The sequence below is a fragment of the Lynx canadensis genome, chromosome B2 (genome assembly GCF_007474595.2).
Source record: "Lynx canadensis isolate LIC74 chromosome B2, mLynCan4.pri.v2, whole genome shotgun sequence".
NCBI lineage: Eukaryota > Metazoa > Chordata > Mammalia > Carnivora > Felidae > Lynx > Lynx canadensis.
The window spans coordinates 41,496,324-41,523,211 of record NC_044307.1 but is presented as its reverse complement, the minus strand read 5'-3'; the positions used below and the strand labels follow the sequence as shown (position 1 = coordinate 41,523,211).

The 26,888-nt window shown below is 49.0% G+C and overlaps 1 protein-coding gene across 1 annotated transcript in view; it reads right to left on the bottom strand.

The window, feature by feature from the left end:
* Positions 1 to 4,238: 4,238 nt before the first annotated feature.
* PTK7 (protein tyrosine kinase 7 (inactive)) overlaps positions 4,239 to 26,888 on the bottom strand; it is a 64,144-nt gene continuing 41,494 nt past the window's right edge. The window contains exons 8-20 of the mRNA XM_030315539.1: positions 25,553 to 25,686; positions 25,283 to 25,418; positions 25,003 to 25,122; positions 23,349 to 23,498; positions 23,083 to 23,233; positions 22,857 to 22,984; positions 21,434 to 21,637; positions 20,538 to 20,693; positions 19,675 to 19,907; positions 18,631 to 18,711; positions 6,957 to 7,108; positions 5,715 to 5,893; positions 4,239 to 5,214 (exon numbers count right to left, since the gene is read on the bottom strand). Coding sequence (XP_030171399.1) covers positions 5,054 to 5,214; positions 5,715 to 5,893; positions 6,957 to 7,108; positions 18,631 to 18,711; positions 19,675 to 19,907; positions 20,538 to 20,693; positions 21,434 to 21,637; positions 22,857 to 22,984; positions 23,083 to 23,233; positions 23,349 to 23,498; positions 25,003 to 25,122; positions 25,283 to 25,418; positions 25,553 to 25,686 — 1,985 coding nt within the window. The 3' untranslated portion in view covers positions 4,239 to 5,053. The remainder of the gene's footprint in view (positions 5,215 to 5,714; positions 5,894 to 6,956; positions 7,109 to 18,630; positions 18,712 to 19,674; positions 19,908 to 20,537; positions 20,694 to 21,433; positions 21,638 to 22,856; positions 22,985 to 23,082; positions 23,234 to 23,348; positions 23,499 to 25,002; positions 25,123 to 25,282; positions 25,419 to 25,552; positions 25,687 to 26,888) is intronic.

The window sequence follows — 26,888 nt, the reverse complement described above, 5'->3', positions numbered from 1 at the left end:
AGGGCAAATATTTTTGCATGAAACTTTTGTTTGCATTATTGTTAGGTTGAACCATGTAAAATTGCCATTTTATAGATCAAGAGGGTAGCATATTGTCGATTTCATATGGCTCAATATGTGTGTGTACTTGGTGGTGATGTCAATTGCATTTCTTACTGTGAGTCACAGTCCAAAGACTGAGAATACTGAAACAAAGTATGTTCAAGTGATTTGTGAGACCTAATTGTGTGTGCGTATACACACACTCATCAAACCCCTAACTACAGGAAGGAATTAAGAGCTCCTACTCTTCCCCATTTCCCAATAGTTTCAAAGAGGTTTTTTTCCCCCCTAATTTACCCTACATAACAGGTAGTTTAACATATGGAATGTGTTAGCTCAAGAGGAAGAACAGGTCAAATACATAAATAGGTTCCAGAAGAGCTTTAGGGGCCACTAACGGTGCTTGGGCCTGTGATTTGCCTGAGCAGTACAGTCATAGAACCACAGCTCTGGGCTTTCATTCTTGCCTGACTTCTAAAGACTTTTGTGTTTGAGACCCCTAGTTTAGACACACGCATGGTTGATAACCCTTAGCAGTGGCACTCCAGAGGACAACTACTGTCTGCCACATCCACGGGGTATGGTGTGGAATGAGCACAGTTCTTAGCTTCCCTTCAAATAGATTGACCTCTCCCACTTCACCCAATCCCTGGGCCATTGCACACCAGCATTAGTGCCCCAGCTCCTTTGCCTGATTGGGATGGCTTCATTTTACATAAAAATCTGGATTCTCTCAATTAGAATTTTTAGCAACTCCTAGTCTATGTACCCGCAAGAGCACTATAGTCCGGAGCTGAACTGAGTGGTGGCCACAGCAGAGGCTTCTGCTGTCAGGCTCACTATAGACTCCACACAGCTCACTGAGCTCAGATAAGTGCCCCGCCTGGCCTCTCTGGAATGTGAGTTTGGTGCTTCTCTGATAAGGCCTGTATCACAGTAACCCCTTAGAATATGGGCGCTCATGTCTACCCCTGACCATGAAGGACCTCCAGAGGGGCATCAGAATTCCAGCCAGATGCCCCACATACCACACCATTCCCACATTGACCTTTATTTTGTTCTGATTTTTATCACCCAAATATCAGAACAAAAATTAAGGATATCTTTTAAAAATTATTATCACCAGAGGTGCCCAGGTGTCTCAGTTGATTAAGTGCCTGACTCTTAATTTTTTTTTAATGTTTATTTTTGAGAGAGAGAGAGAGAGAGAGAGAGAGTGAGTGAGTGGTGGAGGGGCAGAGAGGGAGACACAGAATCTGAAGCAGGCTCCAGGCTCTGTCAGCACAGAGCCCAATGTGGGGCTGGAACCCACAGACCATGAGATCATGACCTGAGCCAAAGTTGAACACTCAACCGACTGACCCACCCAGGCACCTCATGTGTCCAACTCTTGATTTCGGCTCAGGTCATGATCTCACAAATCATGAGATTGAGCCCCACATCACTGCTGTCAGTGCAGAGCCTGCTTGGGATTCTCTCTCTCTGCCCCTCCCCTGCTCATGCTCTTTCTCTCTAAATAAGTATTTTAAAAAATTACTATCACCAGAAGAAAAAAAAAATTACCACTCTGAAAGTGTTTGCATTTGGAATTAACCTTTATGCAAGGGCTCTTCATGGAGAACAAGTCTCAGTTGTGATTGCAGCATTAGAGAGAATTGAATGGAAAAGAGGTTGTGACTCAGTGTGCCCAGGAAAAGTCTGGAAAGCCACACTCCAGAGACTACTGGTACTTACCACTGGAGAGCAGGGTTGGAGAGAGAGGAGTGTTTTTTGCTTTCTACAAGTCTGTACCATTTGCCTTCTTCCATGACCAGTATTATTTTTAATAATTTTTTTCTCTTATAATTAAGTGAAGAAAGAAAACCAGGTAGAGGCAGAATAAATGGATCTTGGACAGGGAAGGGGGTCCATATAGAGGAGGGCTCACAATGGACTGAGTAAGGGTGACTATTCTCCAAACATTGGTACCATTGATGGAAAAAGAGAACTTGGCTGAAGAAGCAGGTTTGTGAGAGAGAGAAGTTCAGTTAGGGCCCAGGGAAGCAGGCAGTGGGAAACGTCCTGTAGGAAATGGACAGCGTGTGTCTGCAGCTTGAGGCAGAAGCTAGAATTGGAGCTAATGCTCTGAGAACTGTCCGCCCTGAAGGGCTGATTAAAGCCATGTGAAGTGAGAGGAGATTCCTAAGGGTAAGCACATGAAGAGAGCAAAGCCAAGGACAGAATCCAGAACAGCTAGCTCTGGGGCAGACAGGAGAAGGAAGCCTCAGCCAGAGCTGGAGAAGGCTGGTCAGAGAAGGTGGAGCTAAAGTACCATCATCAAAGTCAAGAGAGGAGAGTTTGAAGAGGCAGACGTAGCCAGCAGTGTAGCCACAGCCGAGTGGTCAAGGGAGACCAGGAGTTTGTGATTGACCTTCTAGAGTAGTACCTTCCTAATTCTTTGGAGTGCAACCCACAGTAAGAAATCATTTTTACACCATAACCTGTGGCAAGTTAGATCGTTGCTCCCAATTCTTCACACCCTGTGGTGGAATTAGATATCCAACATCCTTTGCCACGTGACTTTGCAGTACCTCTTACTGGGATTGATGTTGGGTTTTGACACATGACTTGCTTTGGCTGATGAAACACTAACAGACTCATGGATATAGGTGCATGCATGATCTGGCTTGACCCCTTGTGCTCCAGTCACTGCAGGATAGCCTGCTCTAGGGCCAGCAGAGGAGACCCACACCAGACCTTCAGCCTAGAGCCAAGCCCAGCCCAACTGGGCTAGGTCCAGCCAAGATCAGCCAAACTCACCAACCTGCAGATCCATGAGCGAGAAAAATAAATTGTAAGCAACTGAGATTTGGGGCTTATTGTACAGCACCACCACCCCAAAGGCTGACATAATCCAATATGTAGAAACACGTATCAAATATTACCAACAAAATTTTGTAAAAGAATACTTACCCTTAAGGTATATACAATGTACTCTAATAATTTCTATTGTTACTTTTTTTTTTAACGCTGGCTGCAACCCACATTAAAAAAAACACTCTTCTAGAAAAGTTGTTCTCAGATTTTTTTTACTCCAACACATCTCAGGGATATGACACACTGTATAACAACAAATAAGTGGCTCACTCACTAGCTGTGCAACCTCTGGGAAACTACCTGACCACCCCGAGCTTCAGTTTCCTAATCTGAGAAAGGGGAATGATAATAGAGTACAACAACTATAGAGTAGTTGCAGAGATTAAATGAGAATGATGCATGTTAAGTGTTTAGCAAAGTCATTGGTATAAAGCAGGTATTCAATAAATATTAGCTATTATTTCCATTACTGAGAAGTTTGGTGAGAAACAGAAGGAACCAGACCATTTCAGAGTTAAGAATGAGTTACAGGGCACCTGAGTGGCTCAGTCGGTTCAACATCTGACTCTTGGTTTCGGCTCAGGTCATCATCTCACAGTTTGTGAGTTCGAGCCCCGCATGGGGCTCTGTGTGGACAGCATGGAGCCTGCTTGGCATTCTCTCTCTCTCTCTCTCTCTCTCTCTGCCCCTCCCCTCTTTGCTCTCTCTCACACTCAAAATAAATAAACTTAAAAAACAAATCATAAAAATAAAAAAGAATGAGTTACGGACTCATTTCTTTGGGATGGGGAACCAGGCTGAAGCTATTGGAATAATAATAATAATAATAATAATAATAATAATAATAATAATAAAATTGATGACACCAGGTCTAAATAACAAAGGAGCAAGAAACCAGTTGAGGGCCCTCAACAAGGGCATCAATGAGACACCGAGCACCAGTTCTTTGCTCTGTTCTACCTGCTCTATCTCCCTCCTAGAATCTTAAAGGGACTCAGAGACCTGAATCTGTTATTAATTCCTTCTCCAATCCTGTTCTAACTTGTCCCCCCACCCTGCCTCCTACCCTCCCCACCTGAGCATGAGGATTAAGCCAGCCAGCAAAGAATAAGTAGTTGGCAGTCAGAGGGCAACACAGGGTCACACAGACAAGAGGTGGCCTTGCATCCTCAACCCGTATTCTAAACTGCTCTGCGAAACAGAGACAAAGACCTGTGTTTACTGGTTATTCCTGTCCAAACCCCACTAGACTTCATGAAGGCATGTGGCCGCTTCTGATAAGTGACGGAAGAAGGGACACCATCCATGGACAACGGCATGGAATGAGCATCGGAAGCAGGTTGTAAAAAAGGCTTCTTTATTGAGAGCAGCGAGTGTTAAAAAAAAAACAACAAATAAACAAACAACAACAACAACAACAACAAAGGTGTGAGGCAGGGGTGGCCCATCCTCCCCACCTCCTCCAGGGCCCACCCCTCCCTCCCATGCCCCCCACCCCACGCTGCAAGTACATACAAAAGCCGCCCATGGTGCATACAAAAAGGGCGGGTTATATAGTGTCAAAAGCTCCTGAAACTCCTTCATCTGCCAGGCACTTAGGATGAGGAAAGGAGAGAAGGGTGCGGGGGAGGCATGGGTCTGGGTCAGCGTGCACAAGTCCACGCGCTGAGGACTCACTGGTGCATCTTCCACAATCCTGGCACAGACCCCAAGGTAGGCCCCGTGGACTAGAACAAGCCAGGAAACTTGAGTATATTAAAGAACTCCCCTCAGATCCAGCTTAGCCCTCCCTGGGCCAAGTTGGCAGGTGACTGGCAGAACTGAACCTGGTTAAGGGAAGGAGACCCAGGCCAGAAACTGGGGTTACCTGAGGCACCCACACTGTCCCTGATGGGAGAAGGGGGGGCAGAGAATGCTGCCCAGCTCAAGGCCCTGGTCACTCAGTCTGGGTCTGAATCAGCCTCCCCAAGGGCTGAGGATGAGGAAGAGGAGGAAAGCCCAGGCCCTGCCCAGACCTTAATAGTGCCTGTGGTCCCAGGGCAGGGCCCCTAGGGACAAGGAAGACAGGGATCTTGCCCATCATGCTGTGGGTGCCCCTCAAGAGGTCCTCCCCTGCCCACACCATCCTGAGGCACGGCCTGCCTGGGCTCCTTCCTCAAGGCTTGCTGTCTGCCGGGTTGTCTCCCAAGGTGTTGGCGATCTCACTGAAGGAGGGCCGGTCCTTGGGGCTGAGGGCCCAGCAGCGCTGCATCAGCCGATAGAGCTTGGAAGGGCAGCCCTCAGGCTGAGGGAGTCTCGCCTTCCCAGCCTGCAAGTCTGTAGGGAAGATGGCCGGTGGAGCATTAGTCGAAACATTTAACCACCTGTCTGACTCTGCGAGGCCTGCAGTTCCCATAAGCAGCCACATGAGGGCAACTCAGGGTCAGGGGCGCTTGCCAGTGGTGGGTGGGCACTGACTCAAGGAGTGTGCAGGAAGTATCTTGCAATCAAAGGTGATGATTCCCCTGGTGCTGGCCCCGGGGTCTCTCTGACTGGTGGGGAGAGGGTCCATGCCGCACGGGAGGCAGGCAATGCACAAGGACTGAAGTGGGGTCAATGGGCAGGCATCAGAGTAGCTGGACTGGGCACTGGGGTCGAAGACTATTTACCAATCAGTATATAAATATTAATTAGTCTTTCAGCTGGAGTGGCCATGCCTGTATACCTGCTAACACCAGCCCTGAGAGGTGAGGCAGGCTTAGTCAGCCCCAGGACCCTGAGCAAACTCTCTACCTGGAGAACATCTGCAATCAACCTCTGGAAACACAACTGCCTACCTGCCAGCACTTCATCATCTGCCTGTCCACCATGGGGCATCTCTCCATGGGTGAACACTTCCCACATCAGCACGCCAAAGGCCCAAACGTCGGACTTCGTGGAGAAATCGCCCTCCAGGATGGCCTCGGGGGACATCCAACGCAGCGGCACCCAGGCCTGGCGGAAGTGGTAGTACTCACTGTGGGAAAGAAGCATACACAGGGGTGGGGTGGGGCCTCCCCGGCTCACTGGGTAGAATGGGGAACATGGTCTGGGATCCCAACCTCAGCCCACGTCTGGGTCTCATACCCAGGCTAGAACCCTATTTTTCTACATCAAGGCCCTCAGAGAAATTGGTTAACATTTATGCAAAGCATGGGGGTGTGCTGGATGAAATTTGGAGGCATCCACGTGGGGTCTGAGGGTAAAAATTTGGTTAAGAATCAAAATTTGCCTAAATGTTAATGTTTTTAAAAGCTAACAATCGGGGGTGCCTGGGTGGCTCAGTCGGTTAAGTGTCTGACTTTGGCTCAGACCGTGATCTCAAGGTTTGTGGGCTCAAGCCCTGCGTCGGGCTCTGTGCCAACAGCCTGGAGCCTGCTTCGGATTCTGTGTCTCCCTCTCTCTCTGCCCCTCCCCCCACTCATGCTCGCTCGCTCTCTCTCTCTCTCTCTCTCTCTCTCTCAAAAATAAACATTTTAAAAATTAAAAAATAAATAATAAAAGCTAACAATCATATGCATTTTCTGTTTAAAAGAAAATGTGAAAAACAACACATTACATGGAAAGAAAAGTTGAAAAGCTTTACTAGTGATAAACCAATCACGACTAAAGGAACAGCCAGACGGAACTGTGGTGAGTCAGAGCCAGGGGGAAGTTCCCTGGAGAGGCTATAGAGTGAGTGCACATTCCAGAGCAATCTCTGGCTGTGGCTGCTGAGCTCCAAGTCTTAGGCTTCAAGATAGCAATTACTGAACTTAGGAAGTTACAGAGGGAACCATACGGACAGTGAAATTACATATAAACTGTTATAAAGCTATAAAAAAGGTTCATAATGTTTTATAGACAGAAAACTTACAAGCATCAGGGACCTGTGGCCCACTGGCTAAGAAGCCTGTTACACCTTTGGAGAAAGGATGGGGAAACTCTGTCCCCTCCCAAGTCCTCCAGCTTTGGATCAAGCAGACACTAAGCGCTTTCCCACATACCCCCAAGCCTCACCTGCCCTCTGGCCCTCACCACCCCGACCGGTGTCCTTCTACCTGTTGTACACATCCTTGCTGAGTCCCAGGGCCGACACCTTCACCTGTCTCTGGGCGCTGACCAGGCAGTTCCGAGCGGCCAGGTCCTTGTGCACAAAGCGATTGTTGGACAGGTGCTCCATGCCCAGGGCCACCTGGGTGCACAGTGACACCTGCAGCGAGAAAGGGGCCTGTCAGAACAGCCCAGGACTAGAGATCAAGGCGACCATCCCCAACACAACCCTTGGTGAGGTCTCAACGCCATCACTGCGACATGTAGGGAGCCCTGAAGCAAAGACGCAACAGCCTCAATTTCCCTCTCTATAAAATGGGGATAATAACAGCGCCTGTCTCACTGGTCTGTTAGAAGAACTGCGTTAAATGAAATTAAGCTCTTGGAACCACTCTGACACAGAGCAGCTGTTAGATTAGGTTAAGTGGCACATGGGCAGGGAGAACACATCCATATTAACCACCTGTTGAGTGAAACACAACTGGACAGTAATCACAGCTTACATGTTTGTGGGTTGTTCCTTTTTTACTTCAAAATTACATAATTTCTGCTAGTTGTGCTTAAAACAAACAAAACAAGAAATATGCGTGTGTGTGTGTTTTCTGTGCATGTGTGTGAATGTACATACACATGGGACTGGCTGCCTCCAAGCAGAGGAGCTGGGGACTAGAGAGTAGAAAAGCCGGGCAATCGGGGCGCCTGGGTGGCGCAGTCGGTTAAGCGTCCGACTTCAGCCAGGTCACGATCTCACGGTCCGTGAGTTCGAGCCCCGCGTCGGGCTCTGGGCTGATGGCTCAGAGCCTGGAGCCTGTTTCCAATTCTGTGTCTCCCTCTCTCTCTGCCCCTCCCCCGTTCATGCTCTGTCTCTCTCTGTCCCAAAAATAAATAAACGTGGAAAAAAAAAAAAAGAAAAGCCGGGCAATCTAAATATTTTTAAATTGTGAATTGCATAAGAAAACTTCATAAAATATACATATACTCCCACAAATTAAAAAGCTCACACTCAGGTAACTGTCACTAAGTAAAAACAAAAACAAAACCCGACAATGCTAGCATCCCAGAAACCCCAAGGGCTCCTTTTTAATCATATATTCTCCCTCTCAAGAGGTAACCCCTATCCTGCCTTTTACAATAATAATCTCTTGGCTGTTCTTTATAGTTTTCCCACTTACACATACATTCATTCCTAAACCACAGAATTCAGTCCCGCTGAACCAGATAAAGTTGGAAGCACTTTTGGGTCTTGATTCTTTCACTCAATATTGTGAGATCCATCTGTTTTTGTGTGTGTTTGTTTGCGGGGATCACTGTACTTAGTCCTTTTTCACCATAAATACACCACAATTCATTCATTCTACTGCCAAAGGATATTTGTTTTTCTCCAGTTTTTGGCTATTAAAAACTGCTGCAGGACATCTGGGTGGCTCGGTGGGTTAAGCATCTAACTCTTGATTTCGGCTCAGCTCATGATCTCACGGTCCCGAGATTGAGCCCCGCGTCGGGCTCTGCGCTGAGCATGATGCCTGCTTAAGATTTGCTCTCCCTCTCCCTCTCCCTCTGCCCCTTCCCTGCTCAGGTGTGTTCTCTTTCTCTGTCTCTCTCTAAAAACAACAGTGCTGCTATAATTGTTCTGATGGGTATACATGCTTGAGTTTCTTTAAAATACTGAGACACTGGTCATGGATTAGGAGTATCTCTAGCTCTACAAAATAATGCCAAAGTATTTTCCAAAGTGTAAGAGAGTTGGGGATATTTTTCGCTGATCTCCTTTTTTTTTTTTTTTTTTTTTTCAACGTTTATTTATTTTCGGGACAGAGAGAGACAGAGCATGAACAGGGGAGGGGCAGAGAGAGAGGGAGACACAGAATCGGAAGCAGGCTCCAGGCTCTGAGCCATCAGCCCAGAGCCTGACGCGGGGCTCGAACTCACGGACTGTGAGATCGTGACCTGGCTGAAGTCGGACGCTTAACCGACTGCGCCACCCAGGCGCCCCGCGCTGATCTCCTTTTTAAAATGTCGAGCCATGGGGGCGCCTGGGTGGCTCAGTCAGTTGAACTTCCGACTTCGGCTCAGGTCATGATCTCACAGCTCACGGGTTCGAGCCCTGTGTCAGCTCTGTGCTGACAGCTTGGAGCCTGGAGCCTGCTTTGGATTCTGTGTCTGCCTCTCTCTCTGTCCCTCCCCCACTCATGCTCTGTCTCTCTCTCTCTCTCTCTCTCTCAAAAAGAAACATTAAAAAGAAATTTAAAATAAATAAAATGTCCAGTCATGTGTATTATTATTATTGCTATTACTATCATTATTGTATATAATACATTACTTAACATATTAAATGGAATCACAATTAAATTATATTAACATTTAAAAAGTATGTATCGATGGACTGGACAAGTATGGAGCACGTGGAGCACTGGACACCACACACAGCTGGGTGTTGGTGGAACAGAACAGGCACAGCAGGGCAGGGGTCCCGGTGAGAGAGCAGTCTAGAAAGGAGATGAGAAGTGTATCTGCAGGAGGCTGCCACCACCAGGGAGAGGGTGGCCCATGCCAAGCAGGAAAAAGCAGAGTATCAGGGGAGTGCTTGTAAAGACCCAAGGCCCCTTCACTCTGTCACCTTATATTCAAACCCTGGGAGAACCCACTGGGGATGCGTATGACCTGTAGCATTTCCTTGTATATAAAAACAAAGCAAACAAATGAAAAGAGGTCCCTGGGGGAGCTTATTTAACACGTTACTGGCCAGCTATGTGTTTCTCCTGGCATACAGGCTCACTCTCAGGATTCATAAGGGAGAAGTCACCTATCATGTAATACAATCATGAAGAAATGAAGATAAGAATGCTGCCAGTAACCAATCTTATCAAGGAAATAAAAATCACGGCCTGGTGATACCGTTTTACATGTATCTGACTGCAAAAGGTCAAAAGTCTGCCACTTATTTCAAATTGTTCAGGAAAAAAAATACATAAAAATAATATCCGTGTATGGGGCGCCTGGGTGGCTCAGCCGGTTAAGCGTTCGACTTTGGCTCAGGTCATGATCTCACAGTTCGTGGGTTCGAGCCACGTGTCAGGCTCTGTGCTGACAGCTTTGAGCCTGGAGCCTGCTTCGGATTCTGTGTCTCCCTCTCTCTCTGCCCCTCTCCCATTCACACTCCATCTCTCTCAAAAATAAACATGAAAAAAAACTTAAAAAAAAAAAATCCACGTACCTATAGCAAGAGATTGATAAAGCAAATGGGGCAAAATGCAAATAACTGAACCTGGGCAAATGGTTTGTAGGGGTTCCTTGAACTATTCTTATCCTCTTTTAAGTCTGAAATATCAAAAGTTACCAAACATATACACACATACACATGCACACAAATGAAAAATAACACTAAGTAAAAGCAGCCCGTGTGTGGACCAATGATGACAGTATGTCTTAACCAAAGACCATGGTCAATCAGCGTCTATGTTCCTGAAGTTCGGAAACGAAAACAAGCGAATGGGAGCGGTAGAGGGGCTGCTGGTGCAAGAAGGAAACCACCGAGCCGGAGAGAAGGGCCCGGGAACATGCTGAGCACCTGCTGTATGCCAAGCCCTGAGTTAGGCTGGCCGCCTCTCCCGTGTACACCCTGTACTGTGGGGCTCATCCTCAGCTTTACCCGTGGTCCCCTGCAAGGCTCCGTACCCAGTCTAATGCCAGAGCCCAGCTCTCTCCCCAACAATACAGCTGCCTCTCCTGGCTCATATCACTGGTAATGCGGGCACGGGAAGGGCTGTCTTCCCATCAGCAAGCCTGGGGGTGGGGTGCTGGCTACAAACTGACCCTTTAGCATCCCTGTGGCTCCAAGCGGTCTCACTGGCCTGACTCCCAGGTCACAGAAAGGCCAGCAGAGGACGAAGCCTGAGCACCAAGAGGAGGTCACTCCAAAGACAGATCTCAATCTGTGTGCACTGGTGAGTGACATCCCTGTGGGCCCCACTGCCTCCTCTGGTGGTTTGCTAACTGTAGTGACAACCTATTAGTAGGTCATGAAACCAATCGAGTGAATCATAATGGGCAATAAAAATTTTTAAATAGAATGAAAAATATCAGAGTATATATAACACTTAGTAAAGGTAAGTATCATTCATAAAACTTTTTTCATTAAAAAAGTACATACACATGCGTGTGTTGGCTTGTGATACAAATGTGCTATTTGCTACTGTAAGTCTCAGTCAAAAGTTTTAAAAACAATGGTCTATATACAGATGGCCAATAGACACATGAAAAGATGCTCCACATCACTCATCATCAGAGAAATGCAAATCAAAACCACAATGAGGAGCGCTTGGGTGGCTCAGTCAGTTGAGCGTCTGACTCTTGATTTCAGCTGGGGTTGTGATCCCAGGGTCGTGGGATTGAGCCCGGTGTCGGGCTCTGCACCAAATGTGAAGCCTGCTTGGGATTCTCCCTCCCTCTCTCTCTCTCTCTCTCTCTCTCTCTCCCCCCCTCTACCCCTCTCCCCGACTTGTGCTTTTCTCATTCTCTCTCTCTAAATAAATAAATAAATCCTACAAAACACACAAGATATTACCTCACACCAATCAGAACGGCTAGTATCAAAAAGAAAGAAATAACAAGTGTTGGCAAGAGTGTGGGAAAAAAGGAACCCTCATGCACTGTTGGTGGGAATGTAAATTAGTGCAGCCATTCTGGAATATAGTATAGAGGTTCCTCAAAAAACTAAAAATAGGGACGCCTGGTTGGCTCTGTTGGTAGATAGAGCAGGTGACTCATTTTTTTTTTAATGTCTATTTATTTTTGACAGAGAGAGAGACGGAGCATGAGCAGGGGAGGGGCAGAGAGAGAGGGAGACACAAAATCGAAAGCAGGCTCCAGGCTCTGAGCTGGCAGCACAGAGCCCGATGCGGGGCTCGAACTCACAGACTGTGAGATCATGACCTGAGCCGAAGTCGGACGCTCAACCGACTGAGCCACCCAGGTGCCCCTCATTTTTTTTTTTTTTAGTTTATTTGAGAGAGAGAGAGAGAGAGAGAGAGAGAGAGAAAGCAAGCACATGAGCGGGGGAGGGGCAAGAGAGAGCGGGGAGCGGGGCAGTGGGGGAGGGGCAGAGAGACAGCGCTGGGGAGGGGGGGGACCGGGGGAGGGGAAAAGAGAGAATCCCAAGCAGGCCCCACACTGCCAGCGCAGGGGCTGACGTGGGAGTCGAACCCACGAACCATGAGATCATGACCTCAGCCGAAGTCCCAGCCAAACCCAGGCCTTAGCCAGAGGCCCAAACAACTGAGCCACTGAGATGCCCCCAGAACATGCAACTCTTGATCTTAGGGTTGTAAATTCAAGCCCCATATTGGGCATAAAGATTACTTAAAACAAACAAACAAATAAAACCTAAAACATCCTAATAAAAAAAAACAACAACTAAAAGTAGAAGTACCATACAATCCAGTAATTCCACTTGTGGTTATTTACCTAAAGAAACAAAAACATTAATTTGAAGAAATACATGCACCCCTATGTTTACTGCAGCACTATTTGCAGCAGCCAAAAATGAAAGCAGCCTAAGTGTCCACTGATAGATGAACGAATAAAGAAGAGGTGGCATATATGTACAGTTGAATATTATTCAGCCGTAAGAATGGGATCTTGCCATTTGTGACAACATGGATGGACCTAGAGGGCGATACGTTCAGTGGAAAAAGTCAGACAGAGAAAGACAAATACCATATGACTTCACTTATGTGTGGAGTCTAAAAAACAAAACAAACAAACAACAATAACAACAATGAAGGAAAAACACACTCATAAATACAGAGAACAAACTGGACGTTGCCAGAGGGGAGGGGGGTGGGGGGATGGCAAAACAGAATACATAAATATAGAATACATAAATACAAATACAAATACATAAATACAAATACAAAATAGAATACATAAAATACAATGTATATAACAACACTAGGTTGTACACCTAAAACGAACATAGTATGTCAACTATACTTCAATTAAAATTTTTTTTTCAACGTTTATTTATTTTTGGGACTGAGAGAGACAGAGCATGAACGGGGGAGGGGCAGAGAGAGAGGGAGACACAGAATCGGAAACAGGCTCCAGGCTCTGAGCCATCAGCCCAGAGCCTGACGCGGGGCTCGAACTCACGGACCGCGAGATCGTGACCTGGTTGAAGTCGGACGCTTAACCGACTGCGCCACCCAGGCGCCCCCAATTAAAATTTTTTAATTTAGGGGCACCTGGCTGGCTTCGTGGGAAGAGCGTGCGACTCTTGATCTTGGGGTCATGAGTTCAAGCCCCACGATGGGTATAAAGATTACTTAAATCGGGGCGCCTGGGTGGCGCAGTCGGTTAAGCGTCGCGTCCGACTTCAGCCAGGTCACGATCTCGCGGTACGGGAGTTTGAGCCCCGCGTCGGGCTCTGGGCTGATGGCTCAGAGCCTGGAGCCTGTTTCCGATTCTGTGTCTCCCTCTCTCTCTGCCCCTCCCCCGTTCATGCTCTGTCTCTCTCTGTCCCAAAAATAAATAAACGTTGGAAAAAAAATATATATATATAAAAAAAAAGATTACTTAAATCAATTTTAGAAAACTAAAAAAATGTAAAAGTCACACATAAGAAATGGTTTGGGGAAAAGCAAACGGAATATAGAACCTGTTAAAAAGTTAAATAAAACTATACTTCGTTAACATCAGGAAAAAACACAATGAAAAAATGGTTTAAACCTGTGCTGTCCCAAACAGTAGCCCCTAGCCCTGTGCGATTATGTAAGTTAGTTAAAACCTAACAAAATTTGGGGCGCCTGGGTGGCGCAGTCGGTTAAGCGTCCGACTTCAGCCAGGTCACGATCTCGCGGTCCGTGAGTTCGAGCCCCGCGTCAGGCTCTGGGCTGATGGCTCAGAGCCTGGAGCCTGTTTCCGATTCTGTGTCTCCCTCTCTCTCTGCCCCTCCCCCGTTCATGCTCTGTCTCTCTCTGTCCCAAAAATAAATAAAAACGTTGGAAAAAAAAAATTTAAAACCTAACAAAATTAAAAATTCAGCTCCTCAGGAGCTCTCGCCACATTATAAATGCTCAGTGGCCACGTGAGGTTAGCGACTCACTAGAGTCGGACAGCACTAGACAGAAAATATTTCCATCACTGCAGGAAGTTTGGTAGACAGCACTGATTCAAACCAGCACCAGACTGGACTGATCTATATATCCAATATATTGGCTGACACTGCATATGCAGAGGTGCTGAATCAGGGATACCATCAAGAGCTGGGAAAAATCTCAGGGTACCTGGGTGGCTCAATCAGTTAAGCATCTGACTTCGGCTCAAGTCATGATCACGCGTTTCATGAGTTCGAGCCTCGTGTCGGGCTCTATGCTGACAGCTCAGAGCCTGGAGCCTGCTTCGGATTCTGTCTGTGTGTGTCTCTCTCTGCCTCTCTGTCTGTCTGTCTGTCTCTCTCTCCCCCCACCTCCCCTGCTCGTGCTCCCTCTCTCTCAAAAATAAACACTAAAAAAAATAAAAATAAAAAAAAAAAAGAGTTGGGAAAAATCTCATCTTTTTGGTGTATTTCCCTTAACAAAATAAAGACACAAAATCCCCAGATAGCGTCAACCAAACACGTATAACCAGTGAGGAGAGTTGAAGAAGTCATGTGAACAGGTCCCCAGGATGATGGAGTCCCCCCTGGGTGCACAGCCCCCCTGTGTCTTCAAGGAAAAGTAGAGGTCACCACACACTCCCAAAGTTGCCCCCAGACTGCCATCCTCAGAATGCCCCAAGTGCCACTGGTGGTAAAAGGGCGAGATGAGAAGTGGTCGTGTCATTAACAACCAGACTCTATCTCAGGCTTCAAAACTGCAGGGCATTGTCCAGCCTTGCCAGGTTATCTGTACGGGACAAAGGCTTTTGTTTCTACTTTCTTACTTAGAGAGAGAGCAAGCACAGTGGGGGAGGGGCAGAGAGAGGGAGAGAGAATCCCAAGCAGGCTTCTAACTGTCAGTGCAGAACTGTGAGATCAAAGAGGCACCTGGGTGGCTCAGTCGGTTGAACGTCCGACTTTGGCTCAGGTCATGATCTCACAGTTCGTGGGTTCGAGCCCTGCGTCAGGCTCTGTGCTGAGAGTCAGCTTGGAGCCTGGAGTCTGCTTCAGATTCTGTGTCTCCCTCTCTCTCTGCCCCTCCCTGACTTGCACTGTCTCTCTCTCTCTCTCTCTCTCAAAAATAAACATTAAAAAAAATAAATTAAAAAAAGAACTGTGAGATCATGACCTGAGCCGAAGTCAGACACTTAACTGACTGAGCCACCCAGGCGCCCAGGGACAAAGCCTTCTGTAATGTGACTTCATCAGACTAAGCATTCCCCCCAGCCTGCTCTCTCTGATCTGGCTCAATAGCTAAACAATCTGCTACTAGTCAAGGGAAACACAAGACAGTGGACTTGGCATGGTGACTAACTTGCTATCTTTCCAGAGCGGCAGTGCTTCTGGAAATGCTGGCTAAGTGAGGACAGTAAAAGGGAATTCTGTTAGGCCCAAGCCAATTAAGTGTTTCCTTACTGCTGGGCAAGATGCCATCAGATGGCCACAGGATTGATTTCCAAATACTGTTATAAAGGCCTGCTCTTTGGTAAAGACCAGACCCACTCCTTCCTTTCCAACATGACAGTCTCAGGGCTTCCTCAGGTTCTGGCTAACCCTTCATGACAGCATTGTGCCGTTCTCATGCTACAGCATCTGATTGCCTATACTGTTGTCCTCGAGGTGTGCTAAGCCGACCCTGTTCCTCATCCTGTCATTAGCCTGCAGGGACCCAAAGAGAAGTCACAGGTTACAGTTCCCTGACTTCAAAATCTCCATCATCTCATCAGCTACTCGAACAAGCATTACCTATAATTATGCCAACACCCAGGGCCCATGTCTGATTTCTGTCAGTGCTTCACTGATATCCTGAAATTCTCCTGGGGTTCTCCCCAGCCCCCCCACACCAACTAGACACTCCCGTTCCAATTCTACCTGGCCATGGAAGCACCCTGCCTACCATTCCACCTCTCTTTAAAAACTTAACTCTTCCTCCTTCCATTCCCCTAGAACCCTAGGAATATAAAGTGATGCAGCGGTTCAATAGATTATTATTAGCACAAGAAAGTGTCTACAAGTTTTAGTAAACCTTTCCTAAGAATTTTCATTTTCCTGGAATCCCCAAAAACCAGTATTTTTCAAACTACTGATCAAGCCCCACATGGGTCTCAAAATCAATTTAGTGGGTTAAAAAAAATAGGATAGAAAATATCAAGTGCATCAAATACAATGTTTGGAAAGTTTAACTTGAGTTGTGTGTGTGTGTGTGTTCTTTTTAAAAAAAATTTACCTATTTTGAGGTGGGGAAAGGGAGATGGGCAAAGAGAGAGAGACTCCCAAGCAGGCTCCATACCAGCTGCCAGTGCAGAGCCCGATGCAGGGCTCGAACCCATGAACCATGAGATCATGATCTGAGTTGAAACCAAGAGTCAAACACTTAACCAGCTGAGCCACCCAGGCGCCCCTACGTGTGTGCATGCTATTTGGGGCATGATGTAAAATGCATTTCTTTCTTTTGAGAGAAAGGGAGAGAGCTAGAGAGCGAGCACGTGCACGTGTGCACGAGCAGGAGCGAGGGAAGAGGGAGAGAATCTTAAGCAGGTTCCACACTCAGCACGGAGCCCAATGCCCAACCCAGGGCTCGATTCCATGACCCTGGGATCATGACCTGAGCCACAATCAAGAGTCAGAAGCACAACTGACTGAACCGCCCAGGCGCCCCTAAAATGCATTTCTTATAGGGAATCCTGACAAACATTTCAAAGCCAGTATCCTATATACCAGGACTCCTTGAACTTTAATGAGCTTAAGAATTTGCTGGAGAGCCTGTTTGAAAAACGCAGGTCCTCAGACCCCATCCTCAGATATTCCTATTCTCTCGGTCTGAGGTATGGTCAAGAAACCTACAATTTTTATTTTACGCAAAACCCATCTCCCATACGATGCAGAATATTGTCCTTGAAGAGTGTGGAACCCAACTTATTAAAGCTCTCCATCACATTTAAGATGCTAGGGAGGAAAAGTGGGGGACAGATCTTTAGCACAGGCTGTGAGGACTTTCAACCAAAGAGAGTCCCTCAGGTCATGTGACAGAGGTAATTGACTTCCCGTCCGCTTGCCTACATCCCTATCCCAAACAAACCTACCTGACTCCCCTCTTTCCTGAAGCCATTCCCTTCCTGCCATTCAACTACTTCCTCTCCTTGAGAACTGAACTCAAATTACTTTTCTACCAGGAAACCTTCTTTGTTAACCACACCGTCTGTCCACCTAAAGGATGCATGTCTTCGATGTCTCTTAATTTATGTCTGTCATTCACTTCCTGTGTAGTACCTGAAGTCTGTAAGGCACATGCCATATTCATTTTCCCAAGCTCCCTTACTAGATCCTAAATGCCCCAAGGACGCCTGGCAGTTTCAATTTTGCAGCCCCAAGGGCCCTTAGGGCCATGACTGGCTCAGTAAAGACTCATTGGCTCCTTGCATGTCCTGATTTGTGAACTCTGGGGCCCTGACATCCTACTTAGGCGGAATAGCACATCCTGTCCTGTGGCTTTCCATCTACAGCCACTGCAGACAGTTCCTGCAGCTTGAGAGGTGGAGACAGGGGCCTGGTATCAGGAGGTCAGCTCTGGGTGACCTGGGGCCAGGTCACTTGTCCTATGTGGGCCTCGGTAAATTATGAGGAAGCCAGCCTGAAGGGTGCAGAGCCACTTCCCCAGGGGTGGCCAGGGTCCCATTCCCCTTACAGATCAACCAGCCATACCTTTCTTTCTTGCCCCTGAATCTGTGACCTGGGTCAACCTACAAGGCAAGGAATGGTCACCTGGGAGGGAGGGCCCTAGCAGTCACTGCCTACCTGCCCTGCACTGTGACTGGTTTATGAGGTGACTTTGCCATCAGCTTAGTAGCAGAATGCCCAGTCCCAGGGAAGGAGGCGGATCCATTTCAGAGGGGAAGGAAGGAGGCTGTGGGCAGGAAGAGCTGGGCCACAGAAGGTATCAAGGTATCGTCTGAGGAGGGCAGGGGGCAGTAGGCAAGCTTTCCCTGCTTCACTGTTTCAAGCCAGGTCTGCTCCACCATGGGGCCCCAGCCAGGGATCTGTGCCTGGAAGGCAGGAAGAGAACCGGAAGGAAAGGCTGGGAGCCCACAACCCAAGTGAGAGCGAGAGTGTGAAACCACAGGGAGTGAAACACGGGCAGCCCTTTCACAGAAGAGACTTCCACACTCAGAGGCTGATGAAACACTCTCGGGGCCACACCCTGCCCTGCCTGTCCCCTTTGCGGTTCCTCCAGCTCAGTGTTCACTGCAGGGGGCAGACATACTGCTCTAGCAGCAAGGGCCAAGAGCAGCCCTTCGAGATGAAGGCACCACAGCAACACACAGGCATTTGGTGGCCATGTGATCTGGGACAAGTCACTTAACCTCTCCAAGCCCCAGGTTCTTTATCTACAAAATGACATCTGTTTCAGAGGACAGTTGTGATCACAGAGATAACACATGTAAAGTCCCGCCTGGTCCACAGGGAGCATTCCGTCAGTGGCACCTCTGTCATGGTGGCTGCCCATGATGCTGGCCCACCCTTGGGGACCTCTCCTGCCCTGTCCTCACCTTCTGCTTAGTGCTGAGGGGCTGTGACTTCAGTTTTTCATCCTTGCTCTGGGAAATCCTCAGGAATTGTTTGAGGTCTCCCTGAGGGAAAAGCCAAGCATCGCTGTCAGGTCAGAGGCCAACTATTATCTCCAAAGCATCAAACCAAGCAGGTGCTCACAGAGTGCCTACCTGTGCAGGTGAGAAGCCCTGACCTGAACCTCCACCCCCACTCCCTTGCAGGAAGTCCAGTGGGAATTTAAAAATGTATAGAAAATGGCTCTTAGAAGCTCTCTCAGTCAGAAAGACTGGGGGACTGCCATTCCTACCCTCAGGGGAGCTGCAAACAGGTGGGTGACAAAGCCCCTGCCCTCAGGGAGCCTCACAGACCTGAGAGGGAACCCCTGTCCCCCAGGGGGTTATTATCTGATAAACATAGGGAGGAGGGAAGGAACAGCAGCAGCAGAAATATCCATAAAGTACTCATAAGCAGCTGCCAATGGAAAGAGAATTGCTCCTCCCCTTTCTGTGAGCTGGGCGAGGGTGTGACAAGCAGCAGCTTGAGGACCAAGGGAATAAGGCTTAGATCGGTCGGGGGGGGGGGGGGGGGAGGGAGGCACAGTAAGAGGCATAATGGGACATGGCAACTAAGGTGGGAAGAGAAGGCTGGCAACTGGGCTCACACCGGTGCCCCAGATGGTACGGGATGCCAGGAAGGAAAACCAGTCCTGCTAAGTTTATTCCTAAAGGGTCATGAGCCCTGGAGAGAAGGAAAAAAGACAAACCAAAGAAAACCCAAGTCAAGGAAGAAGGCCTGGAATGCATCCATGTGGTGCACAGAGGGAGAAGCTGGGAAGAACCGGGGACCAGACCCCCAGGCACGGGGCTGGAGGACAGGAAAGATGAACAGGCAGGTGTCAGAGAGCTGGCAGGGACCGGAGGCTGAGTGTCTCAAGGAGGCAAGGGCAGGCAGACGGAGACCAGGTGAGAGGAGGCTCCCGTGGTGCCCCACCCCCAGCCAGAGCCCTAGACTCCCAGGTCCCCTCCCCCCGCAGCCCAGCGTACCAGGTCCACGTACTCCAGCACCATGTAGTGGGGTTCGGCCTCCCGGCACAGCCCCAGGAGCCGCACCACGTTGGCGTGGTTCAGCTTCCCAAACATCTCGAACTCCCTCCGGAAGTCCAGCTGCTGCTGCTCGTCCCGGCTCTGCAGGCTCTTCACAAGCACCAGGGTCTCCGCCACCCCCTCCTCCAAGCCCTGGGCCTTGGCCAGGAACACCTCTCCAAACTCACTTTTCCCTGTGGGTGCAGGTCCGAATCCATCAGCTGCTTTCGCCCAAGCAGAGGAGCCTCTGACTTGGGGAGGTGCCTTGCCTCTCACAGAGGGAAGCCTTTGCTGTGCCCCACCCGGCTGGATGGGGCGCTGGCCCTACTTGTGCTGCGTGACCCTGAGCAAACCCCTCCCTACCTCACGCTGGGCTTCACAGTCTCCAATGAGACTGTGTAAAATGTGTAAAATGAAGGGTGGAATTCATAACCAGCATTTTCCAAAGGAAGGCTCGTCTGAGAATTTTAGGTGGCTCTTGATAAACAGGTCAACAGGTACATGTTTTAATGTACACTCAGAAAAAATTTAACTCCCACAGATCTGTAATTTCTCACATTTTCTCCTAGAACAAAACTAACTCCTGTTAAGTTTTGTTTTGTTTTAAATCAGTTAATCTAAAGGAAATGTCAAGTAATTAATGTACAGGAATGACCACAACTGTGGAGGTGAGGCACGTACAGGCACTGGGGACACACTGCACTTATCTCCCCTGTGCCTCTCGCCCCCTGCTCCAATGTCCTAAGTTTTAGGGACTTCAGAGCCGCCAGCCCTAACCTAACCTCAAGACAGAAGCAGGGATAGTTGTGACCAAGGCAACGCACCCAGTGTGGTGATGGGCTGTAGGCTCGTCCTCGGGAAGTGCATCTTATCACTGGTGCTATGGCGTTTGTTGGTGGCCGCAGGGCCAGAGCCCAAGCTAGTCAAGGCCACTTCCTCTTGGATCTCCGCTGAGGGCTGCCCATTCTGCAAAGGCCCACCTGAGGAGAAGGAGCATGGTGGGGCGGGGGGGGGCAGGGGGAGGGGGTATCAGGATGAGACCACTCTGGCCACCATGGGGACCTCACTCCTCTCCCTCAAACCTCCACTTCCGTCAAAGTGGGTCCAATCATGGTATCCCACACAAAAAGGCCAGTCCAACTGATGAACTGATGGGGAAGGGGCGAACAGGCATCCCTTAAATCATAACCACGTGTTGAGGCAGCTGATCACAACCTCGGAAACAGAACAAAGGGTACAAGTCTCATCTGAACCACTGGTCCCTGGACACTACGTTGACAGAAGCGTTTTTGCTTTCGTAGGGCCTCCTCTGTGCAAAGTCCTAAACAGGCACAAAGGGGAAATCAGAGTAAGGGAGCCCCAGGCCCTGCTCCTGAACACCTAAACTGATGGGGGAAACCCAGGAGAAGGGAAACAGACAGACTGGGAGACAGGATGTGCAACAGAAACGTGAATGCGTATACTAATTGCATCTGCGGTTTAGTAGTGCACGGAGAAGGCAGGGAAACACAGAAGCTGGCCCGGAAGCTCCAGTGAGGAAGTCTTGAGCCAGGTTGCTCAGACACCGCGGCCCTGGGAATGGGCCAACTCCAGGCTTCCAGCTAGGGGTGGGGCAGCTTGGCTAGGACCCAGGCTGCCCAGCGCTGCAGCTCTCTCTGTGGCCGCAGGAGGGCGCTCAGCACCTGCACACTGGCACCACCTCCACACCACCGCCCCTCACCATTGAGGCACTCCATCTCGGGCTCCTCGCCCTCGGGCTGCTTCTGAAGGCGCTTGGCCTTGCAACGCTTCTTGCAGTAGAACATGAGACCCAGCACGGCAATGATGTAGGCCACAGCAGCGCCCACGGACAGCCCAATGGTCTGGATCATCTTGTACGGGGGAGGGCTGCCCAGGCCCTCTGACTCCTCCAGCACTGGCTTGTCTGAGAGACACAAAGAAGGGTCTGGGCAGGGGCCTGTGAAGCAAACCCAGCCCTACTTCTCGACTAGCCCTTCCCCACCCTACGCAGAGACAACCTAACGACCTCAATGGTCTGGCCAAACCAGAAAACCAGGAGGGGTCACCGCTGTCACTGGCTTTAACCAGGGCTGGGTCCTTGGGCCTACCAAGGTCATAAAGAGTTCTGAAGGACATGAGGCCAGTGATTCCCAAGCTGGTGTGCATCTGAACATGAGGCTAGGAACACACATTAAAAAAAACACATCTGTCAAGATGTCAACACAAACCTGCACTATTGCTAATAAGCTTCCTACGTGACTTGACATCTTGAGCCAGGCCCTGAAGAGCAGCATTTGGGAATTTCTAGTTTGAGACACTGCCTGACACAGAGCAAATTCTTAAAGAAATGTGTTTGTGGAAAGGATCTTCTATTCCAGTGAAAGAGAAGCCAGGAATTGTTAGGGAAACTGAGGGAGAGAGGGCTGTGGGGGAGACGATGCAAGATCCCTTGACTCCTGCCTCAGACCTAATGTTTCTACCAACGGGCCTTATCACTTCACTATTTCCCATGTAAGTTCCACAGAATATTTTGTCTAGAAAAACAGTTCTGCTGCTAAACCACAAAAGTTTAAGAACTTCTTGTTGAAACCACTCTCATCTTACAGATACAGAAACAAGCCCCTAGAGAGGAAGTAACACCTCTAAGGGCATAGAGCTGGTTAGCAGGAGAGGCCAGATCTGAACCCCAAGAGTTCCTGACTCTAGGCAGAACCTTTTACCTGACACATCATCCTCTCTGGGCCTCCAGAGCAAAGGAACCCTTTCCTGCTGTCCCCTGGCCTGTTCCCCTCCCTGCCCACCCAGATATACGTGCGGCTGCTGCAGGAGACCTGGGAAGAAGCATTTTAGGACAAGAGTACCACCCCCATGCCTCTCCCCAAGTTGTGTGCGTGTGCACGCACACACACACATACACAAACACGCAAACACCAGCTGCGGCATGTGAAATCAACAACGGCCCAGCTCTAAGCAAGGAAGCTGACACTATGCCATGGCATGGTGGAGGGGACACCACTGAATCCCAGCCCCCAACACAAAAATGGTTTAAGTGTCTTCCATATACAGGGGATGACAATGAAAATAAAGAGAAAGAAGTCTGGCCCCACAACTTCCTGTGCAGGACATCCCTCCCCAGCACATACCCACAACATAGAGGGGAGCCTCCGTGTGTTTGATGTTGCAGCTGTTGCCTGCGATGCAGGTGTAGCGGCCTGAGTCCTCAGGGGCCACGTCATGGATCACCAGGGAGCCATTCTGGAAGATGTGCATTCTGCCAGGAGAGAAGCCACAGCACTGCACACCTCGCCAGCTCCTGGGCAGACCGGCCGCAGGAGAGGTGCAGTAGGTAGGGGAGGGAGACGGCCCTACCTAGGTCCCAGCTTGGTGGGATCCAGGATGCGGTCTTTGCCCTTCCACTGGATGAGTGGCTTGGGGTCTCCTTGGGCCTCACACCGTAGCAGGGCTGTGTGGCCCTGGTACACAGTCGTGCGCTCTGGTTCCACCTTGAAGGTGATGAAAACTAGATGGGAAGAGCCCAAAAAGGTGTAGGGAGCAGTGAGCAATGGGGCTGGTGGGGTGTGGGCTGCCCCATGGGGCCTGCCAGTCCCAGCCCCAGGGCCCTGCCACGGTCGCACCTGCCACAGTAAGCTGGACATGGGCACGGATCTGGCCCTGCAGCCCATTGGAGGCGATGCAAGTGTAGTTGCCGGCGTCATCACGGGTCACCCTGGAGAAGTGCAAGGTGCCTGCATTGTCTGTCACCCACTCCGGGAGGCTGCTTCCATCTGCAACAAAGGGAAAATCACCAGGCTTGGCCAGAGTCACGTGGGTGACTGGCAATGCGCTCTGTCACTCACCTCTACTCAAAATCATGCCATTGCTCCTGACTACCCACAAAGTCCAAACTCCAGAACCAGGCGTTGGGAAGCCCCCGTTACTTACTCCTTCCCCAATTTTTCAGTCCTACCTCCTTCCACTGCCCTATACAACATTTCACTTTTGCAAAATTGACTTCTGATTGGGCCCCAACTCTGCCCTGTTCTCATCCTCACTGCCTGCCACTTCTCACTCCTAGAACCCTTTCCTGCTCTTTGCCACCATCCAGGCTTCAGATCCACTTAGAGCCCCACTTCCCACAGAAAGCTTCCACCAGACCACCTGAGCAGGGAGAGCCCACTTCCTCCTCGAAAGCTACAGTCTTACCCTCTCATTCACACTACTCATGGAGATGTAAAAGCTGGTTCAGCCCTTTGACAGTTTAGCAATCCATGGTAAGGGCTGCAAAAATGTGCATACCCTTTTATACGTAATTATTCCATTTCTGGGAATCTCTCCCAAAGGAAATAAACCCAAATCCAGAAAAAACTTTGGCTTAAAGATGTTTATTGCAGCAATAAAAAGAGAGCGAAAGCAGACAGAGAAGGAGAGAGGGGAAGAGGGAGGATGGTTAACAACCCAAATCTCCAATGTTTAGGGAATATTTAAGTAAATTACAGTGATTCCAATCATCAGAATATTATTACAATCATCAAAACCAATGTTTATGTATATAAGTATGTGGAAATGCTTGATAACATTAAGTAAAAAAGGGTATAACATTACATAATTAAGTGGGTCTTCTTTTTCTATAGTGAGCAAAACTTACTCATGTAAGTTTAATAAGTGAAAATTATATGTTTAATAAAATTGCTAGGTACAAACAGAAAGATACACATAGAAAAAGAAAGGGGAACACACCCAAAGATTATGGATGATGGGATCCTGCATTTTTCCTCCCAAATTTTTTTTTCTTTTCTTTTTTTTTTGTTTTTTAGAGAGAATGCATGTGGGGGAGGGGCAGAAGGAGAGGAAGAGAGAGAATCTTAAGTGGGCTCCACGTTAGGCACAGAGCCCAACATGGGGCTTGATCCTACAACTTTGAGATCATGACCTGAGCTAAAATCAAGAGTCAGATGTTTAAATGACTGAACCACCCAGGCACCCCCCACTCCGAAATTTTCTAAAGGGACCCTTGTCTTGTTACTTTTATGTCCCAAAGTAACACTTATGTCCCAAAGTAACACAAAGTCTCACTTTTGAAAGGGAGAAGGAGGACTTGTCTAAGGCCATAACCCGACCTCGGGTGTGTCTGGCTCCTTTCTTCCTAACTGGCCTAAAATTGGTCCCACTTTTCTGGTTTTTCCCACAATGCCTGGCACGGTGCTGGATTCTCGGCTGGTCCTCAGACATGCACACATCTGACAGTAGGCTGTCCTACCTGCCCCCACCCCATGCCCACCTGGTACCCACCTGCCCGTATCCATTTAATAGTGGGCTTTTCTCGGCCTGTGGCTGAGCAGGGCACCGTGGCCTCCTTGTCAAACTCCATGCACTGCTGCGGCCGGGGTGGCGGTGTGAACTTGAGTTTTTCTGTGTCAGTAGAGGGAGGGTGGGTGAGTGGAAAGAGTTGGAACTGAGGCAGCTGGAGAGGCCAGGGCAGGCCTGAAGATCCGAGCCCCTGCTGCTCCTTCCTTCCCCTTTGCTCTCCTGCCCACTGGGCCGGGAGCTCTCTTCACTCACGTGCACTCACCCAGCACTTGCACACGGGCTTGGGCCTCGACGCTGCCGGCTGGGGTGCTGCTCACACAGCGGTACCACGTTCCATCATACACCTCCACGCTGTTGATACGCAGGGTCCCGTTCTTGGAGACTTCGAACCGCGAGTCCTGCGGCACGCATTATGTGACTATGACTCTGCCCACGGCCCCACAAGCGTCTCCCCGAGGGCAGTTTCAGGGGAAGGAGTGCTAGCCAGGTGACCACAGTGCCCTCTCCCACCAGCAGCAAACCACGTTCTCACCTCTGAGATGAGCATCTGGTTTCTATACCAGACGACTGTGGGTTTTGGTGTGGCCTGGGTCAGGCAATGCAAATACCCTGGCTTGCCCTCCTCCAGCTGGCTGTCTTGGGGCTTCTTCAGCCATGTGGGCACAGCTAGAGGTACAAGGAAAAAACAGAAGACCAGTTAACATGTTTGCACAACCAAAGGATCCAATCCTTGAAAACTCTAATAGCACACTCAACCCTGAGCTCAGAAGCCCACCTGCTCTGGTGAAAACTGCATCAACTACTCCTTAGGGAAGGTCTATGGGCAGCACCTTTTGAACATCGTCTTAGTTAACAGTCACAATAAACCCCCTCAGTATGTATTCCTATACCCATTTTACAGCTGAAAAGACAGAGGTTTAAAGAAGTAACAGTGATGTGCTAATACCTGATAGAGATAGGATTCAAATCCCTGGTCTACAGGACTCCAACACCCTTGCTCTTTTTATTACACTGGAACACTCCAAGGCCTGGTCCTCGGATCCCTGGTGTGTTCTAAATTTTTTTTAATGTTTATTTATTTTTCAGAGAGAGACAGAGACAGAGAGCAAGCAGGGGAGGGGAAGAGAGAGAGAGAGACACAGAATCCGAAGCAGGCTCCAGGCTCTGAGCTGTCAGCACAGAGCCGGATGCGGGGCTTGAACCCACAAACCGCAAGATCATGACCTGAGCCAAAGTGGGACCCTTAACTCTCTGAGCTACCCAGGTGCCCCCCTGGTCTGTTTTAGCCATAATTGTCCCCTGAATGATCTCAGCCAATCTGTGGCCTTCAATGCCATATGAGCAGATGATTCCCAAACCTATACCTTGACTCCTGACCTCCCCCATACAAGCTTCAGACTTGCAAATCCAACTGCCTACTGCCATCTCTGACTGGATATCCAACAAGCCTCTTGGGTTTTCTATGTACAAAAGTGAACAAATCATTTCCCCCAGAACCTGCTCATCCCAGTTTCCCCTGTCTTGGTCAACATTGCCACTATGCAGCCAACAGTAGAAGCCAAAACCTAGCCTTGACTTCCCTCTCCACAGCCTCCCATCACATCCATTCTACACAAACCCTATCGACTTTGGCTCCAGAAACTCCTGAATTTGACCATCTCTCTCACCTCCACTGCTACCACTTCTGTTCCAGGCCCTTCAACACTGCCCCTGGATGATTACACTCATCCACTAACTGGGCTCCCTGTTTTGACTCCTGCCCCTAACATTCTGGTATTCTCAGAATGGCTAGAGTGATTTTTTTGAGAATGTCACGCTCCGACTCAAAACCCTATAAGGACTTCCTGCCTGACTTGTGGCAGACTGTT